Below are 15,980 nucleotides of genomic sequence, written 5' to 3' on the forward strand. Positions count from 1 at the left end.
AAATAAAAACTGAAGTAGGGACATATGGTACTGAATAGCTTTAATTACTTTTCCTTGGTTCAAAATTAAGTACAAATTTTCTGTGTCAGTCCTCTGTATATTATGTTGAGCTGTATGTACACTCTGTAATATCTGGTGATTTAATCTCTTCCTAATGCATAGAAGTTAGGATTACTTATGAAAATATATTCATTCTGAATATTTGATTTGCAGCAACGTTATTCAATTTCTGTTAAGAAGGTCTCTGTTAGATAAAGTTCTAGGTAAGTTTTTTGCAGTGTCTGCTTTAGGCATAAAAGTAAGGAAACAGTTTCCCCTGGGTTGATATTCTAGAGAATGAGGAGCTCCTCAAAGGAGAAGCCAAAGAAGCTGAACCAAGATGCTTTATTTCATTGTGCATGAGCACAGGTTCTATGCACTGGATGTGTGAAGAGAATAGAGGAGTCATCTGGCTCATTGGAATTATATGGAGTTGCATGGACCCTCACTTGCCCCTTACTTTGCTGTACACATCCCCCTTACCTGCATATGCCATTTATTTTACTAAAAGGTTTGTTTTCATGCTGATGCAATTGATGAGAGACATTGATAGACTGTTAACAACTTTCACCCTAAAACTTGAAATATTTTCTGTTCATGCCCTGCAGGCATTCACAAGTGGACTGAGAAAGTATCTCCAATATTACCGAGCCTGTGTTTTGTCAACACCTCCTACTTTAAGTCTTCTAACAATCAGCTTTCTATTCAGAAAATTAGGTCGTCAGCTGAGGTAAGAGAATGGTATTAAATGTTTAAGCTTTTCATGGCAGAAAAAATGCAATTGATTTCTTCATATACACTAAAAAAGACCATATTACCTGGGCATTCTTACTTAGTCTATCAGTATTTTTCCTCTGTTTTACATATTTTTTTTTATGTATCCAGACTATTCTGGGGAAAACATACAAAGTCTTTACACTCAGTTTCTATGTTGTCCCCTCTGTTGTTATCATTCAGCAGATACACTATCATTGTTGTACAATATTCAAATTCAGCAAAGTTCATTGCTGATCTTGGAGACTCCTGGTTGAAATTTTTATATTTGTTTTAATACTGGTTTTTTAGGTATTTAGCTGAACTGTGTGGCATAGGAACAACAGCACTGGGGATCAGTGGTGGAGCTGGTGCTTCATTTCCTACAGTGAGTTTTTGTTCAATCTTTTTATGTTTGTTTTGGGTTGCTGTGTTAATATTCTTCAAATTATGTTGGATTTTACATGAAATACTGAGTGTTGGTCTGTCTGCTAGCAAAGCTACAATCCTGAACCTCCAATTAGAACACTATAGTCCTTTCTCCAGATGCTTAATAATCTGGAAATTTGTCCAGTGTTCTCAATTCCGAAAATAAGCAAAGGACTCAAAATAAGCCTTCTAGTCACATGAATCCAGCTCTAAAATTACCTGTTTCACTCCAGAGATGATAAAGTGAGCTTGAGTTAACTTGCTCGGGTAAAGTGATCTCAACTGCAGATAGATGGAGAAGTTGACATGAATCCTGCCTTCTGTGTCTAGTGAAATATGTAAAGCCATGTATTTTTGTTAAAGTTGTTGTGAAGTTTGTTGCCTAATGTTAAAATATTTTTCAATTTTAGGGTGTTAAATTGCTTTCATATCTGTACAAAGAGGCTCTCAACAATTGTAGCAATGAGCATTATCCAGTTCTTCTGTCTTTGTTGAAGACAAGCTGTGAACCATACACAAGGTGTGTCCATACTGTTCTCTGCATAACTGAGTTTAAGAGTTATAAATTAGTAATCTACTGAGTAACTCTGAGTGCTTAACAATGGCTTTTAATATTTTCAGAAAAAATACATGTAGTATAATGTATGCAAAAATATATGCAGTATATATTAAAACTAGTTAATTCTACTGTTCTGTCCCTCTTAGCTCAGTAGCAACATAAGGTGTTACTTGTGGCTAGATTAGTAAATAAATTTATATAAATAAGATTTATTTCTTGTTTCTGGTCGTGGAAACTCATACTGGAATATAAGATTTGGATAAACTTCTTTTTTTTCTCATACCTCAGGTAAAATCCTGAAACTGGAAACAGACAACTTTCCTTTGTTGTACAAACTGGGAAAGTTCATGCTTTTTTCCACTGTCTTTTTGCTGTGGGCCTTCTACTAAGCAAAAATGAATAAAATATCTGTTGTTTGTTATGTACATGTAACTAACTGATAATAGGAGTAATTAAAAGTAGATCTCCTTGGACTGCAACAGTTTTGTTAAGCAGTTCACATCAATTTAGAAATTACTAGTTTATAGACATCTGAAGAGATGAGCAAATTTTTAATAGCTATTTACAGCAATTATAGCTGTAGTCCATCATCAGTTTGCAATGTTTCATAATAGATGTCAAAATATTTAGAAGGTAAAACAAAAGTCTGTCAAAATGCTCTAAATTTAAGATTCCTCCAATGGCTACCCTTCTTGTGTTTTCTTTTTTCTGCATGGAATTATCTTCAGAGAAATTTAATTTCAGATTTACCAGAAGCCTCACTGAAATATCTTCACAGCTCTTACCCTGCTATTTATAGAAGGAAGTCAGATTTCTGAAATACCAAGGGCATCATATGGAACCTAAAAAAACCTGGATTGCTGCATTAATTCCTGAATTTACTAGATATCTGTTGAAGATGTCTGTTGAAAAATCAATTATACATGATCAGGACTACCCTGGAAAGAAGCCTCTATTTTCTGCAAAAAGTGTTACCCACTCATTTATTAACCTGAAAGAACGTAAATAATGCAAGTTGTTGCTCAAATAAATCATAGAAGCATCAGATTTAATAATTTACAAGTTCTTTTTACTTAGAACCTTGAAGTTGAGCAGTGGTTGCTGGGCTGAATGCTCCCTCTTTGTTGCACAGTGTTAACTAAAAATTTAAAAAACCAAATAGATCTTCCAGGATCTCTGAGGCTTTATATCTATAGCCTCAGCTTGTGTTGTATAAAGATAGTGGGGTTTTTATTTCTTCAAAAGTTTGGCTCACACAGAGAAAATATGAAAAAGCATGAATAAATATGCCAGAAAAGTAGTTCTCATCATTGCATGTTTATTAAAAATGCCTCTGGGTCTGGGGAAAAAGTGCTTGGTATTGCATCTTTGTTTTACATCCTTTTAGTTTCTCGCTTCTGAAATTATCTCTATTTAAGACAAATCCTTTCTGCTTTTCTCTTGCTGTGCCCTTGATGTGCTGCAAAGTTTTCTATACATTTTTAATATATATTTAGTAAATTGATATGCTGGAATAAAATCATTGTTTTAATTGAGGCACTGTTCTTGTATCTAAACTAATTATCGCTGAAATATTCTTTTAAAAATATTTTAAGGAAAGTTTAGAGCCACAATCTCCTGTATATTTAAATTTCAGTGTCACAGCACTTAATTGATGGCTTTTTTATCCTGCCTGTAGCTTTTGTCTTTGGGATTTTTAAAGAATATACTCATTCATTGGTTATAATAAAGCAGAGAATGCAAGAGGATTGATTTTCAATATAGTTGTTTTTTTTTTCCAGATTTATCTATGATTGGGTATACAGTGGTGTATTCAGAGATGTTTATGGAGAATTTATGATTCAGGTGAATGAGGATTATCTTTGTTTCAGAGGTACAGTATATATATGGAGCATTTCTAATTTATCTAATTCATGCTGTTAATTAAATAACTAAAACATATACTTCCATCTTTTCGTTACATAGATAAACATTACTGGACTCACGGTTATGTTTTGATTTCAAAAGAAGTAGAAGACTGTGTCCCTGTATTTCTTAAACATATTGCTAATGATGTATACATATGTGGGAAAACCATAAACTTGCTGAAATTGTGCTGTCCTAGGGTAAGTTTGGGGTTGCTTTCTTCCTATTACATTGAGAAAACCATGTCTCTCTAGAGCAAGAGTCCAGGTTTTTATAGCAAGTTCACTCCTTTATCAAACCCCAGTATTGCATAAGTAGGATCATGAAAGGCAATTAATTACTTGCTGTAGATATGTATGAGCTAATTATCCACTCTACTTGCTACCACCTCACTGCAGGAATAGGCATTTTAACACCGTCAGATTTATTGTATACAATGCACGTGCTGTATTTCTCTTCTTTGTATTGAAAGCAGAAATGTTTTAGGCATTCAAGCAAGTGCCTTCCACTTCTTGCACTGCTCCTTTTTGGTTTAAAGCTGCCTCACTTACCAGGTCACAGCTCAGTTCTGCATAGCTCTTCCAGCTGTATCACTACATTTTCAAGAAGTGCTTAAATAGTTCTGATTGTTGGTGTTTTGCAGAACGATTCTTGTCCTTGATGAGAAAAACATATTCAACTGCTTTGTGTCTTCCCTCTTCTCTCTCTGTGTCCAAAAATAAAATAACCAGAGAGGTGTCTAAAGTCTGTAGACATTCCCAGGGAGCTAGAATTCTCTAGGATGGGAGCTACTCACTCTCAACAGCTCATTATCAGCCATGTAGTGTCAGGTGTAAGCCTAATACCTCAAGTGAAGTGTCCCTCTGCCAGTTCTCTTGAGTCTGGTCTGATAACCATTCCCAGGCCATGACTCAGCAGTACTAGGCTCTTTTTAAAAGTGTCAGCAATCACCTCCATGGTAAGTTACAGCTTTATGCATCACTAACACAGTTTCTCCCCCCAGGTCATATGGTTCAATCACCTTCCATCTATCTGAGATTTCAGGCACATTTAATCTCTTTTTGATAATGTCTTCAAGAACTGAGTCTTCCCTTCTGCTTAGGCTAATACATTCCCAGGAATACAGCCCTGGACTTCCATCCTCTGGCTTTTACTAGTAAACTGAGGGAATCCCAGTGTGAGTGTGCTTGTGCACTCGCTTGGGTTTTTCCTTCAAGCTCAGTTATCCATTTTCTGCACTAATAGAATAGCTTCAGAGATTTCGTGATGTTGAGGCAGAGTAGGAAGACCAGGTATAGTTAGAGAGTAGGTTCTAACTGGCTGTGGTTTTTGAGAGTTTTGTTTTGTGTGGAGCTCTCTCCTGTGGGGGTGTTAGTTCTGTCTTAGAGAGTTCCTACTCAGTGGGGATCTGTGAGGGATGTAAGTGAACAAAACCTAGTTTTTGATAGGAGAGATGCATTCAGCATTGAGTTACTTGTGCTCAGTTAATTTGGATATTCAGAAAAGGAAAATTTGAGTCATTCACAACATGATTAATATAAATGTATGCATTAGGTTTTCAGTGGCAAAGACAGAGCTCTTAAGAATTGACCTGTGATCCGAGTTGTGGGCCATTGTACCTTTGTCTCCTTTGAGTTATATAAATGCCAAAAGATGATAGAGCTTGATGAAAGCTTTAGATCCTAAAGATGAAAGCTTTAGAGCTTTGTGGGGGTTTGCATCGGTGTCTTGAAGCATGACTAAGATAAAAAACATATAATGTAAATTCATAGCATAAAATTTTACACTTTTAAAAATGTATGTAAAAGGAAATCTCTCATTTTTCAGCATTATATATGTTGGTCAGATATACCTGTTCCCCGGATTTCAGTTATTTTTTCACTTGAAGAACTGAAAGAAATAGAGAGAGACTGTGCAGTGTACGTAGGTCGGATGGAAAGAATTGCCCGATACAGTTCCATAAGCAAGGAGGAAAAGGTAAATGAATAAAGGAATAAATACTTCATTAGGACTTTTTTAAATAATCCATTTTCATTTTTGGTATAACCACTGAAGAATTTGTATGCATAGTCAGGATTTTTTCATGGGTTAATTGCAGTTTTGATTGCAGCAAATAAATTACTTGATACAGCTTTTAAAAGTATAGTGGTGCGTTGACATTTTTGTGCCTTTTCATATATTAAATGAGTGTTGGACTTCAATCTTAGTTCTTTGCATTAGGAGATTTGTCCTCCTGCTGAAAAGACTGTTAGATTCTTGTAACCAGATAAGACTATTTGTAATTTCCACAGCTAATTGTTTTTTCAGAACATTTAACTACAAAGAGACTTCTGGCCTTCAGATTCCACCAATTTAGTGTATGTATCAGGTGGATTTGGTTTGTTTTAAATCCAGAGTATTAACTTTCACTACTAGTTTGTAAATTTTGCATTTACTTGCTCGTTTTGTTCATTCAATCAATTTTATAATTGATTATAAAATGTGCACCTCTCTTTGCAACAGTGCATTTCAAGTTTAAAATAATAGAAAAAATTCCACCTTGGCTTTTTGGTTGTTGATTTGGTGGTTTGGTTTTTTTTTTAGAATTTGCGTATGGAAATAGCCAAACAAGAATTGATTGTTCACGCTCGAGAAACTGCTAGCAAAGTACTAAAAGCCATTAGTGGTAAGTTACAGTGGCATTTTATATGTTTTCTAGTGGGTTTGTTAATGTAAACTAACAGTATCTTTATTTTAATACAGACAAGCAAATATCAGAACGAATGGCTTTGGATGCAAAGAAACGGGAACAGTTTCAGAAGCTGAAAGAACAGTTTGCAAAGGACCAAGAGGTATCTCTCTGTGTTTTAGAGGCAAGCTGTATTTCTTAGGCAAATAAATGAAAGGATTTGTTGTACTGAAGTTGAATTAGTACCTCACAGTGTTCAAATAAGAACTTCTTGTAGGTGTGTGTGTTACAGCTGGTGTTGAGAACAGCTTTTAAAAGTGTTAAATATTTATGCAGCGTCGGCTTGCAATAAAGCAGGAGGAGATTGATGATGATTTCAGCTATGCCCGAGAGCTCAGAGACAGAGAAAAAAGACTGAAAGCTTTAGAAGAAGAACTGGAAAAAAAGGCAAGGTAAATGTATCTGAGTAGTTTTAAAAACCATCATAAAGACCTCAGGAAAAAATTATTGTGTGTTAAAATTTACGGTACTAGTGGTTCACAGACATTGTTCTACAAGGGTAATGTTTGCAGTTAGAAGGTGGATGTATGGATTTTTGGTAATCTATGAGCAATTTTGTTATGAATGGTTAGTGGCCAAAAAATCTGGGCCATTTTGTGCCAACCCTATCCAGTCTGGGCTTTGTTACAATCAAGATTTCAGGAAACAATTTGGCTGTGTCTTACAATTTAAAAGCAGAGGCCTTACAATTTAAAATGCAAAAATGGTCACGTGTATGTCAAAGTAGAAGTAAAAAGCAGTTTGAGTTAGGTTGATAGTTTAATTTCTTCTGTTTCATCTAAAATTACTTAAGCCAAATGAGTGACCTACTAAAAATAGTTATAAAAATACATGTTTGTCGCAATAGAACACAAAATAAAGATGCTTGACTCCAGTCAGAAGGCAGTAGAAATCAGAAGGTTTATCTACAATTCATTCAGCCCTTTTATATCATGCTTCACTAAGAAGACACATTATTGGTCCATAGGACTGACACCTCTCCCGTTGGCTCAGTAACAGAAATAGCAAACAACACCTGCTGTTATGGGAAAGGAATATTGTTTACACAAGGCTGTTTTGTGAAGAAGAAAACTGTTGAAAAGTTTCCCTTAGGAAGAGCTCAGCAGTTCTCAGACTCAGAAAATATCAAGCCCACACATGTTGACTAAAAATACAGTCCTGTGTTTTCCACCTGTTTATTCTCTGTGACTGAAGCCTCTGGCTTCTACATTTTAAGAACCAATTCTCAGTTCTGAAGTGCTAGAAAGTTTATTCTTTAAAAGGGAAGATGAAGATCAGTGTGCAAAAATCTGCAACTTAGCTTTCTCTTTACCTTCATTTAGGCAGGAATTAATTGACCATTATAGCAAACTTTCTGATGATGCAGCCCGTAGGGAACAAAGAACACTTTGGAAAATCCAGCGCCACAAGTTGGAAACAGCACGTCTCAAGTTTCTGTTAGAAGATCAAAAACGCATTGAGGTACCTCCTAAAAAGATTAAAGAAATGTAATTTAGAAAATTTGATACTTGGTAGACTTCTGTCTTTTTTTTTTTTTTTTTTTTTTTTTTACTTGTAGGAAATGCTTGAAAAACTTCCAGATGGAAACTACAGGAGAAAATTAGATATTATTCCTTATAAACAGTGCCAGTTGGCCTTGGATAAAAATCCTGATGAGAAAGATCCACCTTCAGAAGTGAGTTTATTGTCTTACATAAACTTCAAGTTGCTGTTCCAAGTTTCCCTAAAGGGACTTCATTTCATGGTTCATTTCAGTTAAGTAAACACAAGGTTCACTGTAACAGCAAGGTGAATAGTGATCACTTATAGTACATCAGAAAACTGGGAAAAATTTTAATCCTGTAATGAAGTAATACTTTAATTGGTAGGTTAATATGTGACCAGCCATGCAGTGTAATAATGATTTCTTTTTTAGGTACCTTCTGTGAAACCTCTGCATTCTAATGAGACAGTTGGCAGAAAAGAATCTGAGCCTGAGCAGGGATATGCTGCTGCTGCTGACAAAGCACTGCCCATGCCAGAGCCAGCAAATAATAATGCTGATGAGCATTTTCAGCCTAAAGCAACAGGATCTGAAAAAAATCTCCAAAATTCAGAGGGAGCATGCAGTTCTCTATACAGTGCTGAGTCCTTGCCTGAGTCCAATGTGAATATAGAAGATTTCATATCAAAGGCACAAGATGAACAGCCTATTGGCGTTAGGATGCAAGGATCTTTGCTGGATGAGGCATTCCGAAATATTAACTCTGATCTTTCTGAGGCTTCACAAGTGAGTGAAGGTCAGCCTGTCCTGAGAGCAGCACCACAAGAGGACAGTGCACCACTGCATCAGCAAAGCGAGTATGATTTTAATACAGTTCTCAGACCATCTGCAGCTTGGCAGGGACATGTTAGAGTTGGGGAAAATGTGTTTGATGTGGATGACAGAAGGCCTCGGTGGAATATTCATGGACATGCATCTGATGCCAACATTAGAGTGGGAGAATATGTACCTCATGTGGACACTTACCAGCCACATTCAAGCCCTTATGGGCATTCTTCAGATTCCCATATAAAAAGCGGCAGCTATACTTCTGAAGTCGAATCTAGAAGACCCAGATGGAATATTCATGGACATGTTTCTGAAGCTCATATTAAAATTGGGGGATATGCTTCAGAGATAGAGACCTCAAGGCCCGGGTGGAACATCCATGGACATGCTTCAGAAGCCAATATTAAGATTGGAGAGTATGTGTCCAATATAGCTCCTGCAAGGCCTCGGTGGAGCAGCCACGGCCACGCATCCGATGCCAATATCAAGGTTGGTGAAAATGTGTCCGAGGTGGTGTCGGGCAGACCTCGCTGGAACATCCACGGACACGTGTCACAGTCGCACATCAGAATCGGAGAGCTGGTTTCGGACACGGAGCCGTGGAAATCCCGCTGCAGCCCCTTTGGACACGCTTCCCAGTCCAGCATCCAAATAGGGAAGTGGGCCCCATCTACAGAAAACGATCCCATCCCTCATCGCAAAACCGCTGTGGGTTCTTCGTCTGACTCCACGGTTCAGACACTTCTCTACAGTGGGGAGTTTCCTCCTGCTGAAGGGAGCACGAAGGAAGCAAAACCATCACAAGTTAAGGAAGAGACATTGCCGCAGTCACAGATACCCGAAAGTGTGACAGACTTTCCTGATGCTAATATTAAAGATGATAAAAGGGAAAATACAGTAGAACAGAAACAAGAAGGTAAAATAAAATAAGGTTTATTCAGTCAACGTTTGTTTAAGGGTTTGTGAAAATAATTATGAATGTTTATTTTCTAAATGGGTACTTTCTTCCTTACTTATCCCACTTAATTCCTTGCATTACTTTTCCCATAGTGCTAGAATTCAGAGGAAAGAATTTGAGCTTAGACTTGTCTCCTATATGCAAGAAACAGAGCATTGAAAACTTCTAGCCTGAAACTTTGTGAAAATGGACCTTTAGGGTCCTTAAGTGGAGAACATGCATAAAACTGCCAGGGTTGGGCTATGGGGAGGTACTGTTACTGGTGTGGTTGTTTCTGTGATAGTTTATACAGGAATTTTGAATAACTTTAGGGGCAGATCTGGGGTATGAACCAAATATTATAATAGGTCTAAATGAATGCTGACTTTAATTGTATTTACAGTTATTGCAGATGTTGTCAACAAGGACCCTTCTCCAGATTCCTCACAGAGCTTACAGGTGAGAAACAAAAGTGATTGTTGAGAGGACTTATTTTTCTTTTGAAGAATTGAACACACTGGTAGTTAAGGTAATAAATTTCTATCCTAATCTAGTAGTCACTGTAAAATCATACTGTTTTATGTCTGAAATACATGGGTGAGTAGGCTCTTCTCTTTTCATTTGAACAGCTAGGCAGTTACCTGTAGGGACACATTAAAGGCTGAGCAGACAAAGCCAGCATCTCATAAAATTCGTCCATTTATGAATTACAGAGAGAAGAATGTGAAAAGGCCATTCCACAAGATACCATGCCTCAAGAAAGTTTATCTTCTGAAGCTAATGCTCCCACACCTAAGGAGGAAGAAGGCCAAGAGGAAGATGCATGGAAGAAAGAACAAGCTTATTTGAAAGCCTTATCGGATCAGTATTGTATTGAAAAGTATCAAGATAGTTATGATTTGATGTGTGAGTAGAACTGCTGAAACAGTAGATCAATAGAATCTGGGGTAAATTTGAGCAAGGAGGCTGAGTGCCATGACTCACTAGTAAATTACCAATGTCATGAACTGCAATAGACAAACAATTTGCTCCTAGGCACAAAGATGACAAAACCATTTTGACATGTTATGGTTTTCTAACCTAGAGGTGTGTATAGAGAGTTTAATAAGGACATATTATTAAGCTTCTTAAATATAATAACTAACAATGGTTATTTTTTAATGTAGCAGAACCACCAGTTTCTCATCTCTTGCATCACGTGATACCGAGATCATACACATTTCCTGTGGATCCTATGGTGCAGTCTGCAACAGATGAAACTGCTGTGCAGCTGAGTGAGCTCTTGTCTCTGCCAGTGCTGATGAAACGTTCTATTACTGCTCCACTCGTATCTCAGTGAGTACTTGTTAGCAATTTTGCAGTTAATTTTGCAGTAAATGTTGTATTCTATTTTCAGACAGAAGTTGCACATAGATCTCTTAAATTTGCTCCTAGAAGTAATCCAGTAAATGGTTCATTACTAATTGAAAAGTTCAGATCTGCATGATAAATAATAACATAAACTTAGATGTTCATGTGTAAATTAAAAATTTGAATGTCTGTTTGGAATATAAGCACTCAGAGGGAAGTTTTGTAGATTATGCAGCAATTATTTTGACACTGTTAGTTTCACTGTTCTTGTAAAAAGGTGTATTCTTTATAATATGTGTGCTAATTTATATTTGAAAGAGGAAAGCTAAGGGAGTAAAAAAAAATCTTTTGATTATTTGAATCTTTTGATTTTGATACTGTTTAGGGTATATTTCATGTTTCTGTGGGAACTCCAGCTCCAAGGCTATTTTGAGGTATAATGGAAGCTGTTCTTGTTTCAATTTGGGATATATAAGGAAACCATATATATGTTGGACAGTTTAATTAGTATATCTAATAATATTTTAAATAAAAGGTTCTGTTACTCTGTGCAAGATTAGCTTTTGTCATGAAAACAATTACTCACAGACACTTTTTTTAGAATCTGCTTTCCTGTAAGTTCCCATCTGCTAGCTCTGAGTGTGCTATACTCAAAGTTTGGTGCAATGTAGAAAGATGTTGTTGTCTTAACTTAATTCAAAATATCTACCAGAATGATCTGTAGATAAATGTGTATAGATTCACACATTTAGCAAACTGAGCCTGAGTTTTTGTGCTGCCAGAATTACCCTATCCCTGATAGGCAAGTTAAATTATTTAAAGCTGGGTTAAATACCTACACTGTACTGTAGACTGTAGTATAGATCTGCCTTTAATATCTGGGGACAGAGCTTTTTCAATGAGCTCTTACTGGAGATTTAATAGTCTTTAATTTGTCTAGATGACAGAGATAAGAAGGCTATTGATAAAATGTTGCTCCAAGTCCAGCAGCATATTCTAAAGATCATTCTATGTAGCCAGTCTTAAAATAATTGCCCAGTATTTTTCAGAGCCCAGTTACCTGAAGTGGTAGATTTTAATTCTGATATATAATGGATGAAGATTTTTCATCTCATGTTTTTTGCCCATATGAGTAACATCTTGTCTTAGCAGAGTTAATGGCACATTAATCTGTTGTAGCCACTGAATGTTAACAGTAAGGAAGGAGTTACATGTGAGTATAATACCTTTTCTGTGTCTTTATTCTTAGTGTTTCTCTTGTGAACAAAGCAATAGTTGATTACTACTTTGTGGAGCTGAATGTAGAGAAGCATTTTGAAGCATTGAGACACTTTTTGTTAATGGAAGACGGGGAGTTTGCTCAGTCACTCAGTGACCTGTTGTTTGAGAAGGTATTTGCTTTGTTGTCTTAACCCCAGTCTTTGGGTTGTCTGCTTTACCTTGATGCCTCTGAATTGATTTGGATGGGAATGAGGGAATGGTGGGAATTAGAATCCTGGCGTGTGGAGTTTTCCTCTTTTGTTCTGTGTCAAGAACTCTGTAGCAAGGAACTCCCTTAATGTTGTAAGGATGGAGAAAAAAGGTCTTGGACAGTAAGCACTTATGGAAGGGTAATTCAGTCTTTCCTGTAAAAACTGCTGCACTATTCTGTCCCCTCTTGTCTGCTGGCAGTAAGGCTGGAGGAGCCTGTTGCCATTTGCTAAAATCCAGCAGAAAGGGCTGTGATGCAAGCTACCTACTCTTACCTTAAATATGCTCAAATAGAGAGCAGAGGGGAGGGCATGTGAAGAGAGTGCTGGGCCCTCTGATGAGGCAGCATTTTCATGATTTACTGCTGTGTTCATGGGGAAGACAGCAAGGCAGGAGAGACAGCCTGGGTTGATATAGATGGTTGCCTGTGAAGATAGGTGGCTGTAGGAGAGTTAATGCATTTCTCTGAGTCCTGAAAATGCTTTAGACCCAACTGGGGAAAGCACTTGGGGACTTAGACTTGATGAATAGCTTTATTTGTAAACCTCTGAGAGTGTTGAGGTGATGAGGTAGGCAGATTCAAGTCAGATAAATTCATTGGGTCCCTGGCTTTCTAAAGACTCTGTTCCCTGCAGGAGGAACTTGTAGCAGCTGCTCAGCCACAGCAGACATATGAAAACAGATCAGTGTAGGTGTGAGATCACCTTCATGCTGTGAACAAAAAATAGTCCAGAAGTTGCTTCTTATGCTGTTCATGCATCTCTATGGTAGAAGTAAAAACTTCCAATCAAGGCAGAGTAGTCTCCACTTTACCACTGTGCTTTAATTCACCTGTGTTCAAGAGCCAACACTTTTTATTAATATGGTGTAATTAGGATTTCTTTTTTTATCCCTAGCTTGGATCAGGACAAACACCTGGTGAACTGCTGAATCCACTGGTTCTTAATTCTATCCTAAATAAAGCACTACAGTACAGTCTTCATGGTGACACCCAGCTTGCTTCCAATCTTTCTTTTGCCCTCAAGTATCTCCCAGAAATGTTCAAGCCCAATGCACCAGATGCTCTGAGTTGCTTAGAGCTCAGGTACAAGGTAAGAAGGTGTGGAGCAAGGCAGAATACTGCAGTTATGTCATGGTTCTTTTGTACAATGCTTAAGTGAATATGTTAATAAGAATGCAGTATGTAAAAATGGAGTAAAATAATGTGTAATGGAAACTATGGGATTTACTTAGCCTGACCACGGCATGACATTATTAAAATACATAATAATTGTTGAAATACTTGTATTTTAAATACTGTTATAATTCCTAACAAAAAAAAAAGTGGTATGATCAGTGCTGTTATTTCTTGTAGGTTGACTGGCCTCTGAACATTGTCATTACTGAGAGCTGCATGAATAAATACAACAAGATTTTCTCCTTTTTGCTTCAGCTGAAGCACATGGTGTGGACTCTGAAGGACGTTTGGTTCCACTTAAAGCGCACTGGTAAGTGTGACTAGTGAACAAGAGAGCAACCTGTTTTAAATGCCTTCAGCACCCTCTGCTAAACAAGTGCTTACATACAGTCATGCCAAACTTCAAAAGCCACAGTTCTCTTAGAAATCTTCCTTGGCATTTTAGCAGTTTTCTTAAAAATCTTCCTTGGCATTTTAGGCAGACTCTACTAACAAAAAACCTTCATTCCTTTAAAAAGTCTGATTTTAGAAGGTCTCTGTGGCTGATAATATGTTTCTTTTATTTTCAGCTTTAGTGAGTCGTGCATCAAATTCCGTTCAGTTTCGACAGCTCCAGCTGTATAAACATGAGATGCAGCATTTCGTGAAAGTAATTCAAGGTTACATTGCTAATCAGATTCTTCATGTCACATGGTGTGAATTTGGAAACAAACTGTCTTCTGTGGGCAACCTAGAGGAAATTCACAGGACGCATGCTGAATACCTCAACAAAGCAATTTTCAGGCAAGCTACCATACTTACTTTTACACCAAATATATGTTAAGGAAGTGGACAGTCCTAGCCTAATGTGTTTGTGCAAAACTGACTTATGTGGCACATTAAGTGGTCTTTACATATGAAAGTGTTCCTATGTAAGAAACAAACTTCATGGCAGCTTACAAGGTCTGTACTTTGATACATTTCCTTTTAATTTTCCTGGACTCCTTGAGTTACCTCCTGCTCCTGTTCACCATGCCTCTGTGAGCTTCCAGTCTGCTCAGCACAGCTCTAAACCAAAAGCCCTAAACTAAGGGCACACATCTTCTTTTTCTTTCTCTTTCACACAGTTCTTTTCCTTTCACTCCATCCTTTGTAAATTACTGCTGTTTCATTCATCATGAGCAGTGTGCACAGTAAGCCTTGCTAAAGGATGCAAAATGCATTTCCTGTACAATGCATCTTCTTTTAATATTTGTGCAAGTGACCAAGGCTGGACTTGGAAAGGACAAAAAGATGCCTCTGTCTAGATTTATGAGCAGTGCAAGAGACACCTGTCTTTTAGGAATCACAGGCTTTTAGCTCCTTAGTTACTGTATATGAAGCAAAGGGGTGCTGTGACCCAAAGGAAAGGAGCTAGAATTTATCTGGTTTCTCCTTGAAGAGTGTACACTGAAATTATGAAGTGTTGAGATGGAGGGAAATGATAAGGAACAGAAATTATAAACAAGAAATAAATCTCTCATATCTGTATTTCTGAGTTTTAATCAGAAAATACGTGACTAGAGCTGCTATTTGGCTAGCAGGTAGTAGGGTGAGAGGAGATTAAAGTTAAAGGAAACTCACAGAATATTGTTGCTAAGTGTTATCTTTTTCTGCAAAGGCAGATGTCATTCTAGAAATCAGATAGTCTAGGGCAAATAAAAGTTTCATGGAAGGGCAAGTAAACTGTGCTAGATTTTGGCACCTTGTTTAAAATTTGTCGGCTGCAGTCTTGGGGATTTTTTTTAAGCAATTATCTTAAACCTGAAAGATTGTCACTCAAATCTATCAAATATCTACAATCAAATACAGATTGTATTTGTAGTCTTACAAGCAGTAAATGAAATCACTAATTTCTGAAGTTGTTTGTGTTCTGTTAGGGGCCTGCTGACAGAGAAGGCAGCCCCTGTGATGAACATCATCCACAGCATCTTCAGCCTGATTCTGAAGTTCCGCAGCCAGCTCATCTCTCAGTCGTGGAGCTTCGATGCAGGGAAGCAAATGGCTGTTCATCCCAACTTCGGTCTGATGCAGCAGTCCTACAACACCTTCAAGTATTACTCCCATTTCTTATTCAAAGGTAAGAAATTGCATCAATTCTAGACAGAAGGAAAGGTCAACTGGCAACTGGAGTGTTTTGGTAGTTTCATGTAAAAGTAGGAAGATTTGTATACTTGGGGAGTGTTGGAAATGTAGTTCCCAAATAAAAGCTGCATTATTGTGGTTTGCCAAGATCTGCATGTACACCAGTTAAAATGTCCACACAGGAAATCTAACAGATATTGCAAAACTGACTGTAAGTTT

General features: G+C 37.2%; 1 protein-coding gene across 1 annotated transcript in view; it reads left to right on the top strand.

The window, feature by feature from the left end:
- The window catches only part of TUBGCP6 (tubulin gamma complex component 6), a 39,937-nt gene that overhangs the window by 22,332 nt on the left and 1,625 nt on the right, over positions 1-15,980 (top strand). The window contains exons 24-43 of the mRNA XM_066318590.1: positions 648-769; positions 1,105-1,180; positions 1,632-1,741; positions 3,562-3,653; positions 3,746-3,885; positions 5,513-5,662; positions 6,269-6,350; positions 6,428-6,516; positions 6,690-6,805; positions 7,736-7,874; positions 7,972-8,088; positions 8,329-9,640; positions 10,065-10,120; positions 10,375-10,567; positions 10,828-10,996; positions 12,261-12,402; positions 13,378-13,572; positions 13,836-13,968; positions 14,228-14,441; positions 15,557-15,756. Coding sequence (XP_066174687.1) covers positions 648-769; positions 1,105-1,180; positions 1,632-1,741; positions 3,562-3,653; positions 3,746-3,885; positions 5,513-5,662; positions 6,269-6,350; positions 6,428-6,516; positions 6,690-6,805; positions 7,736-7,874; positions 7,972-8,088; positions 8,329-9,640; positions 10,065-10,120; positions 10,375-10,567; positions 10,828-10,996; positions 12,261-12,402; positions 13,378-13,572; positions 13,836-13,968; positions 14,228-14,441; positions 15,557-15,756 — 3,847 coding nt within the window. The remainder of the gene's footprint in view (positions 1-647; positions 770-1,104; positions 1,181-1,631; positions 1,742-3,561; positions 3,654-3,745; positions 3,886-5,512; positions 5,663-6,268; positions 6,351-6,427; positions 6,517-6,689; positions 6,806-7,735; positions 7,875-7,971; positions 8,089-8,328; positions 9,641-10,064; positions 10,121-10,374; positions 10,568-10,827; positions 10,997-12,260; positions 12,403-13,377; positions 13,573-13,835; positions 13,969-14,227; positions 14,442-15,556; positions 15,757-15,980) is intronic.

This window comes from Sylvia atricapilla, chromosome 5 (assembly GCF_009819655.1).
Source record: "Sylvia atricapilla isolate bSylAtr1 chromosome 5, bSylAtr1.pri, whole genome shotgun sequence".
In the NCBI taxonomy this organism is placed as follows: domain Eukaryota; kingdom Metazoa; phylum Chordata; class Aves; order Passeriformes; family Sylviidae; genus Sylvia; species Sylvia atricapilla.